This window comes from Ochlerotatus camptorhynchus, unplaced genomic scaffold (assembly GCF_037179485.1).
Source record: "Ochlerotatus camptorhynchus isolate MF236.1 unplaced genomic scaffold, CSIRO-AGI_Acam_v1.1 ptg000091l, whole genome shotgun sequence".
Lineage (NCBI taxonomy): Eukaryota > Metazoa > Arthropoda > Insecta > Diptera > Culicidae > Ochlerotatus > Ochlerotatus camptorhynchus.
Genome location: NW_027040581.1, coordinates 2,257,886 through 2,277,356, shown reverse-complemented (window position 1 = coordinate 2,277,356; position 19,471 = coordinate 2,257,886). Strand labels below are relative to the sequence as shown.

The 19,471-nt window shown below is 39.0% G+C and overlaps 1 protein-coding gene across 2 annotated transcripts in view; it reads right to left on the bottom strand.

Annotated features, from left to right (window-relative positions):
* Positions 1-3,896: 3,896 nt before the first annotated feature.
* The window catches only part of LOC135698619 (very long chain fatty acid elongase AAEL008004), a 123,921-nt gene continuing 108,346 nt past the window's right edge, over positions 3,897-19,471 (bottom strand). For both annotated transcript variants that reach the window (XM_065218679.1, XM_065218678.1), the window contains exons 8-10: positions 13,413-13,549; positions 13,191-13,343; positions 3,897-4,253 (exon numbers count right to left, since the gene is read on the bottom strand). In XM_065218679.1, coding sequence (XP_065074751.1) covers positions 3,948-4,253; positions 13,191-13,343; positions 13,413-13,549 — 596 coding nt within the window. In that variant the 3' untranslated portion in view covers positions 3,897-3,947. The remainder of the gene's footprint in view (positions 4,254-13,190; positions 13,344-13,412; positions 13,550-19,471) is intronic.

Genomic DNA, 19,471 nt, shown 5'->3' with positions numbered 1-19,471 from the left:
ATTACAGTGAACCACATTATTTAAATGGATTTCTTCGCCAGTTAGTCGTCTGTCACTTCGTTTGTGGTAATACGGATGCGCTCATTGTATCGTTAGCAGACGATACAATTCGGTCTTCAGAATCTGATCTGGAGACAGTTTGAACGGAGCAGAGCAAAATCAGCAGAAAAGTGCTCTTCCATCATTTAAACAGACCAATCTCAACAAATTCACCGAATCCTCTTTGACCGCTCTAGCAATAATGGTTTCACATCATGAGAGCAATGTTTTTACAACAAAATCCTTAGAAGAGTTGATGAGATACTCCGAAGAAGGAAAGGAAATTCTACAGTACGCCGCCAAAGCTGAACTTTCCGAGGCCAAGCAGCTAGAGCTTTCCAGCATTATTGCAAAGTACCATTTAATCACCAGAAGCAAGCTACTAACTGAGGACCTCCGAACATACGCTCTGGCAGTAACATCACTTTTTAAGTTTGAACGTATGGTAAGTCACAATCATAGAATATAAGAACAATCAAAACGAATTTTAGTTTTTCTAGGAGAATTATTTTATCCCAAGGAGCGGTAATCGGTGATCAGTCTAAAATGTATTTCCGAGTTAAAAAATAGTTTCAATGTTAATCCTGTAGAAGCTAAGTATGTATAGTTTGTAATAAAATTTGATATATTATTCATATTGTTTTATTGCATTAATATATGATGCATTATTTTCCAATTATGTATTTTAGTTAGGAACATACGAATTGGAAAATATTGCAATCATTGTAATAATTGACTGTGAATCAATCAGATTATAAAAAAGCAAAAGGTAAAAATCAACGCAAAACAACGTGCTTTCCACAGATTTTTTTGATAAAATTTACTGGATTATCATCTAGGTTCTACTTAAACACTTCGTAAAAGATACAGGAGAAGTCACGTAGCTATTACGTGAAACTCCAGTGGGATGAGAGTTCATTAATTCATTCTGGGCTACCTATGATCCACGTGAGTGCTACGTGAAAAGTGCGATGGAAAAAAGCCACGTATGTTTTCACGTAGCATTGACGTGTGGATTATTTTGAGTGTAGTTAACCAACTAAGATCAAATAATCAATAGGGTTAGAATATTGTTTTTTATTCAAAAAAGTAGTTGAATTTGAGAAGCACACGAAACATAAAGGTGATTGAATTTCTGTTCGATTGCAATACTCTCTAAATTAATCTAGTAAGAATAAGAAATCCTCGAAAAAAAAGTCTAATGGGAATGTTCGATTGGCTCAGATTTCGTTCGATATGTTCGTCCCGCTCTCACTTCACCTTCTACTCTTTGGGGGATTATTCTTCATGGTCGAAATCTCAACGTAACCGATACCGCCCCGGGCTTATCGAGCGTCTGTTCTTCATGTTATATATCTATAGAGGCGGCTGATCATCGATCTCGTGCCAGCCAGCGTGGGACTCCAAACAGAGCTGTGAAAGATAGTCCTCCGGCGAGACAGTTTGACAATCGTTTGCAAATAATTTAGAAATTGAGGACAGACACATAATTCGAGTTTTAGGACGCCCATTAGCCGAAGAAGTAGAAGATTTTCAATAAATCAAACCGCGGCATTCGGATAGTTTTGGAAGATCTCTCTTGAAACACCGGGAATACATTTTTTTCAGCAATTTTTACTTTATTCGATCCACACCGCGCTCTACCGATCTGTCGTCTGTTGGTCTGTCCTGTATCTGTGCAATCGCAATTTTTCAACTGTACACTTTTGTCTCAACCAGTTTGTGTTTGTGTGTGTGTGTGTTTTTTTTTATGATTGTTGTTAAGCTATCCTGTTTTCAGTTGATTTTTGTTTTCGTTAACAGCTTCTCAGTTGTAAATATTAAAGCGAATGCGTTTGTATATAAATGTATGCAACATTGACACGATGCAGCAGGTTGTAGCAGTTTGCGTATCTGTGTCAGTGTGTGTTTTTGTGTGTTTGTGTGTTTGCGGCGGTTTTCTTCATCGCTTTCACCATTATCTTAGTACAATTTGCTTGCTTTTGCATTTTCCTTACAAAAAAATAAAGAAATCACATTAGAGTTTTTTCGTTTCTGCTTTTCTCTTATCATGTTTTTTTTTTGTTTGTTTCTGTTTTAGACTTTAATCCTAGCCGGAGGCGCCTCTGTCCCCCAAAACACCTTCTGTTGTTTTTTTTTTTGTTTTGTATCTGATAATCTATAGTTTATAGCCTATAGGTATTTCCTGTTCCTGAATCATGTATATGTGTGTGTGTGTGTTGGTGTGTTTGTTTGTTTGCGTGTGAGTGTCTGTATGCGAATGTATGGATGATTGTGTTTTGCGATCTTACTGTTCGAAAACTGGTTTGTGAGAGATATTGGAAGGAAGAAATTAAAAAAAGACCTAAAACTTTCCTGCTTCCACAAAGCAGTAACGTACGCCAAAGAAGCCACTAAAACAATACACATATAAACTCATATAAAGCTGTGTGTCAACAGTTAGTCAAACCGTTCGTCGCAAATTTGCCGGTTAAAAAAAATAGTAGGTATAATAGCATCCCAAGAGTACGAACAAGTACATTGTTACAACTTACTGAGCTGGCGTTTTCTTTTTTAGAATCTTCACCACTTGGTTGCACTTCTCGTGCGAAGTTGTCCACCATCCTTAGTTCACTTTTTGTTTTTTTTTTTTTTAGTTTGCTGTTGTTGCATCCTTAACACTACTTATCTCACTATTTAGGTTAGCTAAACTATTTACAAATTATGCTTGCCTGTCTCGCTCTTCGCCCAGTACGCGTCCCACACGACGTAAAAAATATTTGCTTTACATTCACGATTTACTTACTACTTCCTACTGCCGCCATTTTGTAGAATTTTGTTTTTCTATTTTCCTTATTCCTCCCCGTATCATCTTGTCCCAAGTTACTAACTTTATTTAAAAATCTAAATAAAGATTACATTTCAAGCCGAACAATGGATTAGGTCCTAAGTAGCCATTCGATCGATTCTCTTCGTCGACTTTCTCTATAGCTTGGCAAATAAACCCGTTTCCTGACGTGTTTCGTGTTCGTATTGAGAGACAATCGACGAAGTGAATCGGTCAATGTTGATCAGGACCCAATCCGTTGTTTGGTTTGATTTCTTATTTTCAAACTTGAAAAAAGAAACAAAAAAGCTTTCACCTTTTTCTCTTTGTTTTGGCTTTTGCTTAACTTGCTGGTTTGTGTGAGTGTTAGTGTGTACGTGTATCTGTGTGTGTGTGTTAATCTGTTCACTATTTTGATTTGCGGACTTTCTGTTCTGACTGTTTTCTTGCTTCTCTTGATGAAACTGATTTGTCATTTTCTCATATTTTTTTTCTTTTCAAACAGTGATTAACAATTTGTATGTGTTTCTTTTTCCGCTTTTTCGCTTAGATAAAATATATACTTTGCTTGAACTTTATTGCCGAATGTTGATGTTTTTTTTCCTTTTAGATGATTCCTTCGCCCTACCAAGTGGGCCTTGTCGCGAATGACCGACACAAGTCGGAATGTGCTTATGTATGTATGTGTGTGTGTGTGTGTGTGACTAAATGTGAAAGACTTTTCCTCTGCTCTGATTCATGAAAAGGCGATGAAAGAGACCAGCGGAAACTTGGCTTGAACAAAAAAAGAAACACAATAAAATCAGTGTGTGTGTGTGTGTGTGTTCGTGTAGGTGTGTGTGTTTGTATACGAGTTCTAATAATAAAGAAGTTTTACAATAAATTAATTAATAATAACAATAGAAACCATTGCGTTTTATCTTTGTGGATACGTGTGGAAAGAAGGAGAGGAAGTTTTGGTTACGATTGGTTTTCTTTTTTGTTTTCGAGAGGAGCAGGGAAGTAGTAGAGGGGCGTCGGGGATGTTTGTGTATGTGTGTATGTGAGTGTGTTTTCTGTGGGAAGGAGGTTTGTTTGTGTTTGTTGTCTATCATATTCGCTATTATTGGGCCTGGTTGCGGCTGCTGGGTTGTCGCTGCGTGATCTCGATCTCTGCCGGGAGATCGCCTCGCACGTAGTAGTCGGCCGCCTTGTTGCCGCCGTTGGACAGTAACGTGCCATTGGTGGTGGCACTTCCGTTACTGTGACTGTGGATTGCACCGTTCTTCCCATGGTGGCCGTTGGCAGTGCCGTTGGACGTGACACTACCATTGCTGCTGCTGGTGGCTGTGCCATTCGGCAGTAGAGCCGCCGCCGCCGCCGCTTCGGCTGCCTCCTTCCTGGCTAATGCAGCCAATTCTGCTCTCCGCTGTTGGTGAGAAGGAACGATAGTTTTCGGTATTAATATGGGGTTTATAGAGAAACATCTTATTGAATCATTTTTACAAAAAAAACAGTAAGGTATACTGGGGCAAGAGGGTAGATTCTTGAAAATTGTTCAAATTTTCTCATTACAGTACCCGTTCGATGTTGGCAAGGTTCGATTTTGGAACAATTTTCAATAAAAGATTAATTATCATTAACGTCTATCCCATAAAGATGACTCACGGTGGTCCCAAATCAACGAAATCATAAATTAAATTTCAAAATCCATTCGATTTTGGCAATACAAAATTTTCGGACTTGTTGCCAAAATCGAACGGGTACTGTATGTTATTTTTTTTCTAGCAGTCCAATCCTCGAAATTGGGTTCTCTAATGGTCTTGAGGTAAATGCATATTCGTAATCTGCATTAAAAATGGAACCGAAATCCAAAATTTCATAAATGTTTGTGCAGCGGAACATTAGCAAAAATCACCATCATATAGGGTGTTCCAGAAAGTATAAGCACAGTTTATCATTGGAATAAAACAACGTTATGTTAATGAGCTCAAATCTTTAGTTCATGTATATGTTCTCTATTGTATTCTCTTTCAATTGGATGAAAATAATCCGCAGTTCCTTTAACCGTATGCCAAGAAGCGAACTTTTGATCTGAGACGCTTCCCACGAGCTTCAACACAGATTCCTTGGCGATAATTTTGGCCACTTTTGTCAAGTCTTTTTCCAATTCTTCGATTGAATTCGCTGCCTTAAAGTGTTACCGTAGATATCCCCAAGAAAAGGGCCCACAAAGTTTCCTCCGGACAATTCGGAGGATTCATATCTTTTGGCACGTATTACACATTGTTTGCTTTGTACCCTGCCCGTACGAATAACAGCATATTTTAGGTGCTACGACATCCTCGTCGAATATTAATATCGTTGATATTAATGAAATTGTTTGTGTGGCCTTCCAAATTTATCATCAAAGGAAACCGTCTCTGGAATTTCAATCGAAAAGGAACCGTCACTAAAAGTGACCCGTTTCAGCCGTCTGTGGTGTGGATGAACTCAATTGGGTTCTTTAATTTTGAAAAATGTATCGTTTTTTATACATCATCTGAAAGAGCTTCGTTTTCGGAGCACAGCGATATTATTTTCGAACCCACACACTTTCATCTCGATTTTTAAATCAAGATTTTAAGCAAAATAACAACTTCACTGTTTGACACTAAACTAACAAACTGACAGCTCGCTTCCATACAAAGTGACACCCAGGGGCGCTAATAAGGTGATTTTTGCAAATGTAATCGTACTTATTTAAAATAGTTCCAGTGTACCAAAATCGATGAAATTATGGGTTTGGGTTCCATTTTTAATGCAGATTACGAATATGCATATGCTCCATACCCTTAAAGGCCCAAACGCAATGTGGACGGAAGCGGAACGGAAACGGAAAGTTTGACAGTTGTCACAAATGACATCAAGATGCCTAACCGAAGTCGATATGATTCTAACTAGTTTTCAATCCGACAAGTAGGCTTATTCAGATCGGGCTTTTCCGCTGCCGCTGCCGTTCCGCTTCCGCTGTCATTGCGTTTGGGCCTTAAAGAACCCAACTGAAGTGATGCCCGAATAGTAGCTGTTTCAGATGAAAACACGAACCACTGTGATTCAGAAGAGACGGATCTGAAGAGATTCACAATCCAGAGAATACTAACAGAATTTGTCGAACTATCCTCAAAACCGGTTGGTCGTTGCTTCACCAGTTTTATGTATCAAACCAAATTCTCTTACTAGCTTCATTTTTGAGTAAACAAAATATTCAACCGAGTAGTAAAGCGTGACTACATTTAACAAAACGTTAACACGCAACAGTGATGCCGTTTTATATTATATTATTTGTGTCCTACTTGTCGAAGCGTGCGTTAACGTGCCGAACAGTGTGCCATGCTGTGTTTCGGCACAGTGTGCAGAGTTGATTACCCCTTGTAGGCTACTATTTTTCAGCAATACAAAATACTGATTTTCTGTCATTCACAGGAAATTTCGAAAACAGTACCGTGCCGATTCAAATTTCGGACACTTAAACTCGAATTTCGGACACTTTTAAAAGTTGATTATCTCGGTCGAATATGATCCACATGTCTTGTAAATTTTAAATTTTTTTGACTAGTGCCCTCCACGATCATCTAACATTATTACTTTGTTTCTAACTGGATGTAATATTTAATTAAAAATGAAAGTGTCCGAAATTTGAATCGTCCGAAATTTGAATCGTCCGAAATTTGAATCGGAACGGTACTTAATTCTGTAATCATTCTGCAACATTTGTAGAGGGTTAATTTTGTAAAGTTACCATTTTCGGAATTTTTCCGAAGCTTTAGGAACTCCTCCGAAGCTCTAGGCACTTCCTCGAAGTTTTAAGCATTTCTCAAAGTTCTCAGCACTTCCTGGCAGTTCTCAGAACTTTTCAGAAGGTTTCGGAACCTTTGTGAAGCTTTTTCGAAGTTTTCGGAACTTTTCTGAAGTTCTCGAAACATTTATGAAGTTTATGGAACATCTTCACTTTTCAGAACTTTTAAGAAATTCTCGGAGCTATTTCGAATTTTACAGAACTTCTCGGAACTTTTCAGGAGTTCCCGGAACTTATCAGCAGTTCTAGGAACTTTTCAAAAGTTCTCAGAACTTTTCAAAAGATCTTAGAACGTTTCAGAAGATCTAGGAACTTTTTCTGAAACTCTCGGAACTTATAAAAAGATCCCGGAATTTTGCTGAAGTATTTGGAACATTTTCACTTATCAGAGCTTTTCAGAAATTTTCGGAATCTTTCCGAATTTTTCAAAACTTTTCAGAAGATCTAGGAATTTTTTCCGATGCTCTCGGAACTTTTATGAAGTTCTCGGAACTATTCTGAAGTTCTCGGAACTTTTCAAAAGGTCTCGGGACTTTTCAGAAACTCTCGGACCTGTTCTGAAGTTTTCGGAACTTTTCAGAAGTTCTCGGAACTTTTCTGCAGATCTAAGAACTTTTCTGAAACTCTCGGAACTTTTCCAAAGATCTCGGAACTTCTTAGAACTTCTTCACTTATCAGAGCTTTTGAGAAATTTTCGGAACCTTTGAGAATTTTTTAGAACTTTTCAGAAGTTCTCAGAACTTTTCTTAAGATCTCGGACATTTTCTCGGAACTTTTCAGAAACTCTCGGATCTCGAAACTTTCCTGAAGTTCTTGAAATTTCTTCACTTATCAGAAATTTTCGGAATCTTACCGAATTATCCGGAACTTTTCAGAAGTTCTCACAACTTTTCAGAAGATCTAGGAACTTTTCCGAAGCTCTCTGAACTTTTATGAAGTTCTCGGAACTGTTCTGAAGTTCGGAGAACTTTTCAGAAGTTCTCGAAGCTTTTCTGAAGTTCTCGGAACTTTTCTGAAGTTCTTGAAACTTCTCGGAATCGGAAACTTCTCGAAACTGTTCAGAAGTTCTCGGAACTTTTCTAAAGATTTCGGACCTTTTCTAAAGTTTTCGGAACTTTTATGAAGTTCTCGACACTTTTCAGAAACTCTCGGACCTTTTCCAAAGATCTCGGAACTTTTCTGAAGTTCTTGAAACTTCTTCTCTTATTAGAGCTGTTCAGAAGTTCCCGGAGCTTTTTTGTAGTTCTCGGGACTTTTCAGAAGATCTAGAAACTTTTCAGAAGTTTTCGGAACTTTTCAGAAGACCTTAGAACGTTTCAGAAGATCTAGGAACTTTAAAAAAGTTCTCGGAACTTTAAAAAAGTTCTCAGAACTTTTCAGAAGATCTTAGAACGTTTCAGAAGATCTAGCAACTTTTCCGAAGCTCTCGGAACTATTATAAAGTTTTCGGAACTATTCTGATGTTCTAGGAACCTTTCAGAAAATCTCGAAACTTTTTCGAAGCCCTCAATACTTTTATGAAGTTCTCGGAACTATTCTAAAGTTCTCGGAACTTTTCCAAAGCTTTCGTAACTATTCTGAAGTTCTCGGAACTTTTCAGAAGTTCTTGGAACTTTTCAGAAGTTCTTGGAACTTTTCAGAATTTCCCGGAACTTTTCAGAAACTCTCGGAACTTTTCTAAAGACCTCGGACCTTGTGTGAAGTTCTCGAAACTGTTCAGAAGTTCTCGGAACTTTTCAAAAGTTCTCGGAATTTTTCAAAAGTTCTCGGAACTTTTCAAAAGTTCTCGGAACTTTTCAAAAGTTCTCGGAACTTTTCAAAAGTTCTCGGAACTTTTCAAAAGTTCTCGGAACTTTTCAAAAGTTCTCGGAACTTTTCAAAAGTTCTCGGAACTTTTCAAAAGTTCTCGGAACTTTTCAAAAGTTCTCGGAACTTTTCAAAAGTTCTCGGAACTTTTCAAAAGTTCTCGGAACTTCTGAAAAGTTCCGAGAACTTCTGAACAGTTCCGAGAACTTCACACAAGGTCCGAGATCTTTAGAAAACTTCCGAGAGTTTCTGAAAAGTTCCGAGAACTTCTGAAAAGTTCCTAGAACTTCAGAATAGTTCCAAGAGCTTCGGAAAAGTTCACTGAACTTTAGAATAGTTCTCGGAACTTTTCAAAAGTTCTCGGAACTTTTCAAAAGTTCTCGGAACTTTTCAAAAGTTCTCGGAACTTTTCAGAAGATCTAGCAACTTTTCCGAAGCTCTCGAAACTTTTATGAAGTTCTCGGAACTGTTCTGAAGTTCTTGGAACTTCTTCTCTAATTAGAGCTTTTCAGAAGTTCTAGGAGCTTCTCTGAACTTTTCAGAAGATCTTAGAACGTTTTAGAAGATCTAGCAATTCGGAACTATTCTGAAATTCTAGGAACTTTTCTGAAGTTCTCGGAGCTTTTCAGAAACTCTCGAACCTTTTCCAAAGATCTCGAAACTTTTCTGAAGTTCTTGGAGCTTATACTCTTTTTAGAGCTTTTCAGAAGTTCTCGGAACTTTTCTGTAGTTATTGGGACTTTTCAGAAGTTCTCGGAACTTTTCAGAAGTTCTAGGAACTTTTCAAAAGTTCTTGGAACTTTTCAAAAGTTCTTGAACTTTTCAGAAGTTCACGGAACTTTTCAGAAGATCTTGAAACGTTTCAGAAGGTCTACGAACTTTCCAGAAACTCTCGGAACTTTTCAAAAGTTCACGGATCATTTCTGAAGTATTCGAAACTACTCGGAAGTTCTCGAAACTTCTGTGAGTTACAAGAACGACAGCAATGTTCCAAATACTTCAGCCAAGTTTCTATAATGTCTGAGAAGTATCAAGAACTTTAAAGAAATTCCAGAAACTTCATAGAAGTTTAAAGAAGTTCAGCGAATTTTCAAAAACTTGAGCGAAGTTTCGAAAACATACTTTCACCAATATTCAATCATCCCCATATGTCTTAGCGAAACTTCTAAAGATTTAAGCGATGTTCCAAACATTTCAGCAAACCTCAAAACACTTCAACAATGCTCCAAGAAATCCTGTGAAGTTCAAAGAAATTGAGATAACCTCCGAGCAATTCGGATAAATTCTGAGAACTTCGAAAAAACTACGAGAACTTCAGAGAAGTTTCGAGATCTTTGGAGATGTTTTGAGAACTATGGAGAAGTTCAAGTACTTGAAACAGCTCCAAGAAATTTAGCGAAGGTCCAAGAGCACCAAGTATCATACATACTTCGGAGAAATCCCGTGAACTTCGGAGACATTTTGAGAACTTTGCAGAAGTTCCGAGATCATTGGAGGAGTTCGAGTACTTGAAATAAACTCCAAGACATTTTGCGAAGGTTTCATAAGAGCAAAGTTTCATAAATTTCAGAGAAGTTCAAGAAACTTTAAAGGAGTTTCAAAAATTTCGGCGAAGTTCCAAAAACTTCGGAGGAATTTTGAAAACTTCATCAAAGTTCGTATATTTTCATCAAAGTTCAAATATCTCCATATGATCTAGCGAATCTTCTCCAGATTGTTAGCGAAGTTTCCAACATTTCAGCAATGTTCACAAAACAAACGAAGCTCCAAGAAATTCTGTGAAGTTCCAAGAAATTGAGATAACCTCCGAGCAATTCGGATTAATTCCGAGATCTTCGAAAAAACTACGAGAACTTTGGAGAAGTTTTGAGAACTATGGAGAAGTTCAAGTACTTGAAACAGCTCCAAGAAATTTAGCGAAGGTCCAAGAGCAGCAAGTATCATACATACTTCAGAGAAATTCCGTGAACTTCGGCAACATTTTGAGAACTTTGCAGAAGTTCCGAGATCTTTGGAGTAGTTCGAGTACTTGAAATAAACTCCAAGACATTTTGCGAAGGTTTCATAAGAGCAAAGTTTCATTTATTTTAGGGAAGTTCAAGAAACTTTAAAGGAGTTTCAAAAATTTCAGCGAAGTTCCAAAAACTTCGGAGAAATTTTGAAAACTTCTACAAAGTTCGTATATTTTTACCAAAGTTCAAATATATCCATATGATTTAGCGAATCTTCCCCAGATTGTTAGCGAAGTTCCAAACATTTCAAGCAAAGTTCACAAAACACTTCAACGAATTTCAAAGAAGTTTCGAGATCTTTGAAGTAGCTCCGAGAACTTTGGAGCAGTTCATGTACTTGCAATAACTCCAAGAAATTTAGCGAAAGTCCAAGAGCACCAGCAAAGTATCATACATTTCAGAGAAGTTCCACAAAAATTGCAGCGGAGTTTTAATAATTTCAGTGAACCTTCAAATACTTCAGTGAATTTTCGAAAATTTCATCATATCTTCACCAAAGTTCAATTATCTTTAGCAAAGCTCCAAGAAATCTAACGAAGCTTCAGCGAAGTTTAAAGAACTTGAGATAAGCTCCGAAAACTTCAGCAAAGTTTCAAGAATTTCTCCCGATCTTCAAACATTTCCGCAAACGCTTACCGAATGTTCTGCTGTTCCATACTTCCTTTTGAATGTAATAAAGCGCTACAACATTTAACAATAGAATATCGGTTCAACATACTAGTGATGATAAAAGTTTAAAAATTATTAATTTTGATATGTTCTGGCCTGAGCGAAATATGTTCTGCGAAATGCGCAATAGTGTTGAACAAGATAAAGTTCACAAAGTTTGACCTCCGTTCCTTGAATCTAGGCGTATGTCACTTGCAAATAACATAAGGTCGCCATCCACCGCTCACTGCATACGTTTTATCGAAGACAACATATCAACTGGCAACTCTTCCATTTTCTCATACGTCCGCTATGAGAAAGGCAGAATCGCGTCATCTGCCGCTCAAAGGTTCTGAATTGGATAGCAAAGGTTGCATCCTCAGAATAAAGGTTTGTGTATTTGCTCATTTTTCTATGCGTTGCTTCCGCCATTGCTCGAGCGCAGCGCTACCCAGCATTTTACGAGTGCTTATGGCCGCCACAATGTGGTTGAGTTTTTGGTAGGGAACATATGATTTGACGTTTGGGTTGTGTCGTTTGACGTATAAACGTTCAAATTTGATCGTTTACACGTCAAACGACGCAACCCAAACTTCAAATCTTATGTTCCATACCAGAAACTAAGCTAAATTATGGTTGCCATAATCGATCGTAAAATACTAGTCTGTGTCCGTCGCTTGGATTTAGACAAAGTGGCCAGTCTTCTTGATATGTTGTCTTCGGTATTATCCTTATTTACGTACAATTACAACAAATACCAACAGTATAATTACAAGTAATAGCAATTGTATAATTCATCATCATTTGCTTAAAATGTGCAAGTTAAAAGAAAAATTATAAAAATAATCATCGCGCAGAATGGAGACTACGCGAGCGGTGGTCGTCGACCTTACGGTATTTGTTTCTACAATGTAAATAATATTCACATCCCAACAATCAATTCAAGCTGCAGCATTTTTGAATATATATGCTCTTGCAGCTAAAATTGTTAGTAGTAATAACTAAATATTCTTCACGTCGAAGCACGTGACGTGTCTCAAAACTCGTTCAGAACCCTATTCAAAGCAATCCACCGTATCCGTAATGTACAGTAATGCAACCTCAATCAACGTGTTGCCGAGTACAGTATGAAGTCACGAGAAACTTCTCGACCGCAAGACCGACAGCCGGTCAGTGCGGTACACCACCATCATATCTTGTGTAATCATCTTGCGCTGACCAATCTAGAGATAGAGACTGGTCACCCCGGCAGATTGACTAATAGATCCGATCGCACTAACCGCAGTGAGGCAAGCCAGTTAGTGTCGGCGTCGTCACTCAACATAAAACCAAGTCCAACGACTACGTGATGACGACGACGACGACGACGTCGAAATCGGTTAAGGTGAAACGCTTGCATCCCTTCCGCGCGGGGAATCGGAAACTGGAGCAGTGTCACACAATGTGTCGGTAGTTGCTGGCAATTCCTATTGGTATTGGCGTTGCATTCCTCACCGCGCGCACGCCAAAATTACATAATGTGCATGCTTTTGCCACATGTTGATGGCTTCTTGTGGTTTTTGTTGGTGGTGACGACGGCAAAATAGTAAGTGAGTTGCCAGTCCAACCGAACTTGAACGGACGTGCCGCACATGCTGTTTTGGGGTCGAACGTGATAGAGGAGGCCTGGTGCAGGCAAAATCACTCCAATTGGTGGCCGGGGCAGTTTCGTCACCCTGGGGCGCTGGAATTCTTTTATTCATTGCGGGCGGTCCGCATTTTGTCAACTCATTATCACCTGTCGGTGGTTGCTCTTGAACGCATTCGCGATGTGTGGGTCCTCAACCCCCGGGACGTGTGGAAAGTAGAGCACAACAATATGATGCAACCGTCGTCGGCGGTTTCGGGTGTAGATTTGTTGGTTTTTTGAATGACGAAGCTGAGGTCGTCACAGATCCACAGAAATGGAAATGCTTAGCTAAGGCGCCAGCAACAACAACGGTAGGTAGTACATAATTACAGAAATAGATTCAATAGAGACAAAGACTGTTGATGAAGCGTGTTCTATCATCTATCCACTGACCTTGTTCGCTTTGTACGTGCTCTGGTAGAACTCGTTGAACAGGAAGAAGAACATGACGGCGTGCATTCCGATCCACCAGACGAATGCTTTCGGGTAGTTGCAGTCGATGAACAGCAGCTGGAAGGCGTGCACCATGATAGCGACAAACTGGACCTGAAGTGGAATTATTATTGGTCACATTTGGATTCACCAACGGTAGATGATGCAATATATGTAGCTTACCATTTGCAGGGTGGTGAGGTACTTCTTCCACCAGAGGTACTTCTGGAACTGGGGTCCGAGGGCCGAAAACAGGTAGTACGTGTACATGACGATGTGGACGAATGTATTCAGCAGACCGAAGAAGGTACTGTGGCCACCTGTGGAGAGCGGAGGGAAAAACGGGAGATTGAAATTAGTAAATCATAGCTACAATTTCCTATATGTATAGAGGTGAGTTGACATTTGAAAGCCATTTTGATCGATTACGTTAGAGTCGGTGTATAATGAGTCACGCCAAGAGAAAAACAGTTGAACTCGCATCACGGTTTTCGAAAGATTCCCTTTCTTTTCACTTGGCAACAGAGAACTTCTGCATCAACTTCAAATGACTTCTAGCGAAGAAAAAAAACTAAAGTCTGTAGTACATCATTAAATTAGTGATTTTGTCAATTTATCTTAACGAAAAATAGTAGAAATTCTCATTACTGACAATTACAAAACGTATCGCATGACAAATGTAATGCTCCCGGCGTGTTTATGATCATTTCTTCGATTATATTTTATATTTAATTGCAATACCTTTCGTGGACCTTTCATAGCATCGTAATGCTTGTTTACTTTGCACGATAGGTAGCCGGTTTGACAGTTCAATAGGTAGACTTGGCTTCACTCTTGGCGTGACTCATTATACACCGACTCTAGATTACGTGAGTAATTAAAGTGCCCCGGTGTGGGTCCACTATGGACATGTACACGGCGAATGAGAACGACCCAAATTTGAGTTTAGTTCACTCATAATCGCCAAAAGTGCAGGAACTCAGCGATGAGTTAATTTGCCTAATGTTTTCCCAGGTTTTTCCAGGATTTTCCAGGGAAAAATTCCCGAATTTGAGAAAAGTAAAGATTGTATTCACTCAGTCTATTGGTACTACTCCGAGACTGAATAAAATTTTCGTCAATTTTCTCATTTTCCGGCAGATTTTTAAGGTTTTCCACAGGAAACTATGAGACAAATTTTACTCATCGCTGAGTTCCTGCACTTTTGGCGATTATGAGTGAACTAAACTCAAATTTGAGTCGTTCTCATTCGCCGTGTGTGTTTTATCCTGACCCACCGCTTTGATTTTGTTTACACATTTCTCATTGCAACCGCTTGCAACACACAAGAAAAACGCAGTTGGCTCTGGCTCGAAAGTGGTTTGTTTTCATTTTCGCTCTCATTTTGCTGATTCGTATTCAATTTCTTAGCGCTATTATTTCGATTCCAATAGTTTCGCGTGCATTCGGTTGCTGATAAAGTACTGTTCAAAAGGATTGTTTGATTGCCGCGAGTGAATTAAACAGTGGTTTTCCTTGAGAAGCCGTTTGGTAAGTTCTATCTAATTTTATATAAATGACAATTAACCACTATCAAGCTTCTAGTAAATAAAAGACGATTTCGAAATATCGAGTTTCGAAATCTGAAAGTTACGTTCACAGGACGATTATCCATCTGATAAAGGCAGTGTATACATGGGAGTCTTATTGTATATAAATGTAACCTCGGAATGGACGTGCGTTTCAGGCAGATTACTTCCATAGAACAGTCAAATTTCACTCGTGGGCGGAAGCGGAACGGAAACGGAAAGTTTGACAATAGTCACGAATGACATCAAGATGCCTAATGTCGTTTTCGTTTTTGCGGTGTAGCTACACCGGTGCTACACTGCCGTACACCGAAATATTTTAGGGTGTAGGTATAGGATGCACCTTTGTTTACAAATAAATGATGTTGAGCTGTCAAAGACTCGCGCTTATTCCTGCTTACACTACACCAGTGCTACACCGCAAAAACGAAAACGACATAATCGAACTCGATTTGGTTCTAACTACTTTTCAATTCGACAAGTAGGCTTACTCAGATCGGGGTTTTCCGCTGCCGCTGTCATTGCGCTTGGGCCTTTAGTTGGGCTGTAGCCTACCTAAATCAGTGATGCCAACGGAATACCTAGCCTCACTTTTTTTTTTCTAAATTTCAGCCATTTAGGATCTTGTAAAATTAACAATAGAACAGGGCCCATCAGCATTTGTAAACAAACCGTTCCAAAGCCCTTTACTACCAAAGCGAAGACCACCCACGCAAAACAACACCATCATCTGATAGGGGAAACTTCTACCTACACGATGATGGTGTTGGTTTGTGTGGGCGACCTTCGATTTGTGAGGAATGGGCTTTGGAACGGTTTGTTTACAAATGCTGATGGGCCCTTTTCTATTGTTGATCCAGAATTGCGTCATTCAGATCAGAAGTGCCGTTTCCGTGCTATAATTTTTTTGAAAAATTTCGCGGCGCCATTTGGAAAACTTTACCAGATTCAAAATGGTCGAATTTTAGCAAAAATGTAAATCATTACCCAAAACAAACAATTATGGATAATTTTATGCAAATTGAAGACGGTCGAGTTTTTCCAATTCATCATTTGGCGTGTAACTGCTCAATTCTCTCCAGAATACCTTTTGAATGCTCTGAACGACTTCCAACATTGTCAATAATTCTAAAAGTATTGTCCACTTTTAACTGTAGGAGTCTCCTGGAATTCGGCAGCATTCGCTAAGTGCTCTCCAATAATTCTCCGAGAATGATAAAATGAGGATTTTCCTATGTTTCAAGGGGTGCATCGATTAGCTTGGGACCGAAGAGAGTACCAGGGCTGAACCAAAAAGTTGAGCACGTTCCTTCGGGACCTACTAGTCTTAGAGTTACTTCTATGATAATACTGCTGGGGTAGCTTGAGATGATAACTTTTAACAAATGTAGCTATGGTTTAAGAAATTCAGACGAAAGCTCTTAGACAGATCTGCAGAAAACTTCTGGAAAATTCCGAAGAGAACTTCATTGAAATCCGGTGGAACATTTCTGAGCTGTTACCAAGTTTACTGAATCTTCTGGATCTTAATCCGGATATCACTGAAGACGAGGGGCAAGACATTGTAATATTTCGATTTTAATAGCGTGTGTTTGTTAGGTTTTTTCGCGCGAACCGAAGTACGTCCACGCAAACCAACAACACCATCGGGTAGGGCAAATTCTTCCCTTCCCGTAAGTGCTCTTCCTGCACATTCGATTGCCGTCAATGGATGGCAATCGATGTCCGTCGGTGATTGGCTTTAGATTGCGGAACAGAGACCGACGTTAAATAAAGGAAAGAAGAAGAAGAAGAAGATGTTGGTAACGAATGTTCCGGTGGATTTTTTTTCTGAATTCTCAGCGGAGGAGGTTCCCGTCGTTTCCGGTAAAGATTTCGGATGCTGCTAACGAAAGATCCGGAAGATTCCGGCAAATATTTTAGACGTTGTCGACGGAGCAAGTTCCAATCGATTCTGGTGGAGATTTCCGATGCTGCCAACGAAAGTTCTGGTGGATTCTGTATTATCGACGGAGCCAGCTCCAGGCGATTTCAGTGAAGATTTTCGATGTTGCAATGGTTCCAGAGGATTTTTCGGACGTTGTCGACGGAGGATGTTTCAGTTAATTTTAGTGGAAATTTTTGATGCTGCCAAAGGTGGATTTTCTGATTTCTCGACGGAGCAGGTTCAAGTCGATTATGGTTGAGATTTCCTAGGCTAGCAACAAATGTTCTCTGAATTAACAACGTAGCCGGTCAATTTTTCTGTATTATCGACGAAGTATGTTCCAGTCCATTCCGGTAGAGATTAGCGGATACCAACGAAAGATCCGATTGATTTCAGCGGAGTTTGCTGACTCCGACCGAAGGAGGTTCCATTCCATATCGGGGGAGATATTTTCGATGCTGCCGACGAAAGTTCCGTAGCTTGACTTTCTACCAGTGATTTCACAAAACTGGACTGACAAATTACTAATTTATTATGAAGCGCATCACTTTTGGATACTTTTCTCGTGATTCTAGACTGAAAAATCTCAAAATATTGATTTATTTAGGCTCTGAACCATTTGGTGGATTATTTCAGGCATAACATTTGATAACGGCACTAAAGCATTTGTAAACAAACTTTCTAAGGCCCTTTACACGCGAACCAAAGTACGCCCACACAAACCAACAACATCATCGGATAGGGGCAACTATCACCTTTCCGAAAGTGGTATTGTTTTGCGTGAGCATACTTTGATTCGCGTGTAAAGGGCCTTAAGCAAACCCCACACGCATCAATATATTGACGCGAAGGGGAATTATTGACAATAATATTGATGATGTGAATTCAGAAATATTGTCAATCTCGATATATTGACGTCAATATAGAATGTATTGACAATACGATTATTGTCAATAAAAGTAATCGTGTAGGGTCCACTTTAGAAAGTTTGTTTACAAATGCTTTTGTGCCGTTATCAAATTTTATGCCTGATTTTAACTTCCCCATAAAAAATTTGACAGTTGGGGAATTTCCCTGTCGACCGACGAAATCGGTTGTATACAAAAAAGGCCTATTAATAAACCGACAACGTCGGGATTAGTACACTAGTTATTTTTGTCAACATATTCGTTAGTGTATTTAATCGGATTCCGCCGGGACCGTCGGCCATAGATTTTATCTAGTGTAAAATCTGGAAATTGTATGTTTTTTGATCGGTGATTATTTTATTGTACATATTAATATACAGACGAAGTCGGTTTACGTAGTGATTATAAAATAGTGACAGTGAGACTAAGTGAGTGCAGCTTTATTATCAAATTTCATTACAACCTGGTAAGTTGGTATTAATATTTTTGTTTTTTAGAAAAGCATACAATGGCAAGCAGGTGGAGTACTTGGCGTAGTAAAAAAAAAAAGCTGCTAAACACAAAGAATACGACAAGTTATATCGCCAATACCTGGAAGAATCAGATATAAAAGTTATTCCGATGATGATCTGCAGCCCTCAATGGAGCATGAACAATGGAGCATGAACGACGGAATTGAAAGCAGTTTTGAAGGAAATGGAGAGCCCTTGATTGCGACACTGCAAAAGGATGGAATACATCATAATGATTCTATGAGGTATCCTAGTAATTTAGACAGTGGTCAGATAATAAACATATCTAGCGTTCAGAATCATAAGGGCCTAACTGCGATAATCGGTTGGCATCAATCTTAAAAGTGAAGCCCACCTATTTCCATCCACCAACTACAGGTCTTATAAGTGAAGCTGGTCCTGATCTTATAAGTGAAAGGACCCACTGACTTACAGATTTGCTGAATTTTGGATCTGTACATGATATGAGACGCCCACTCCTATTCACATATAAGACCAGAAAATGGATGCAAATATCTAATAAGTGGATGCAGGTGCGGGGGGGGGGGGGGGGGTTGGTCTTCCTTGCATTGGAACAATTCTCGGTGCATTTGTTGTTGCTTTTGTTAACCAATACAACCTTTTACGATACTGTATTGAAAAATGTTCAGGAAAATGCAAGGAAAAATTATTAAAATTACAAAAAATTACAACTTACCCCAAAGGTAAAATCAATGAAGAAAATCTGTCATATTAGTTAGGTCCTCATGATTCTGAGTGCTAGAATATGTTTTAATTTATATACAAACTATCAAAGCCAGAGTGTTTTTTTCTCTGTTTCTCCTAGCAGCAGTGACACCGTGCATGAAAAAGAGCGAGACGATGAATTCGAGACAGAAAACTTTAAAGATCTCAAATCTAACGTTCCACTGAAATATCGGCTGCATATTTCGTGTCACGTTACCACCTGAGTGTTGAAGCTACCAAAACATTATTAGAAATACTTCGTGATGAAGGTCTCGATGTTCCGATAAATCGTATGACCTTGTTGGAAACTCCTCAAAGTGCTTTACTGTCTAAAAAAGTTCACCCTGGTGAATACGTCCATTTTGGAATTAAAAACACGTTTTCTAATTTGGTTGGTGTCCATGTCCAATTGTGTCAACAATGAGCGAGATAAATTTAGACATCAATATCGATGGTCTCCCCGTTTAAAAAAATAGAAGATGCTTATGGCCTATCCTAGCTGCATTCCCAAACGTGTTCGAAATCTCTCCGTTTGTTGTTGGGTGCTATGCAGGTCTGAAAGAACCATCTAATTTTGATGACTTTCTGGCTGACTTTGTAG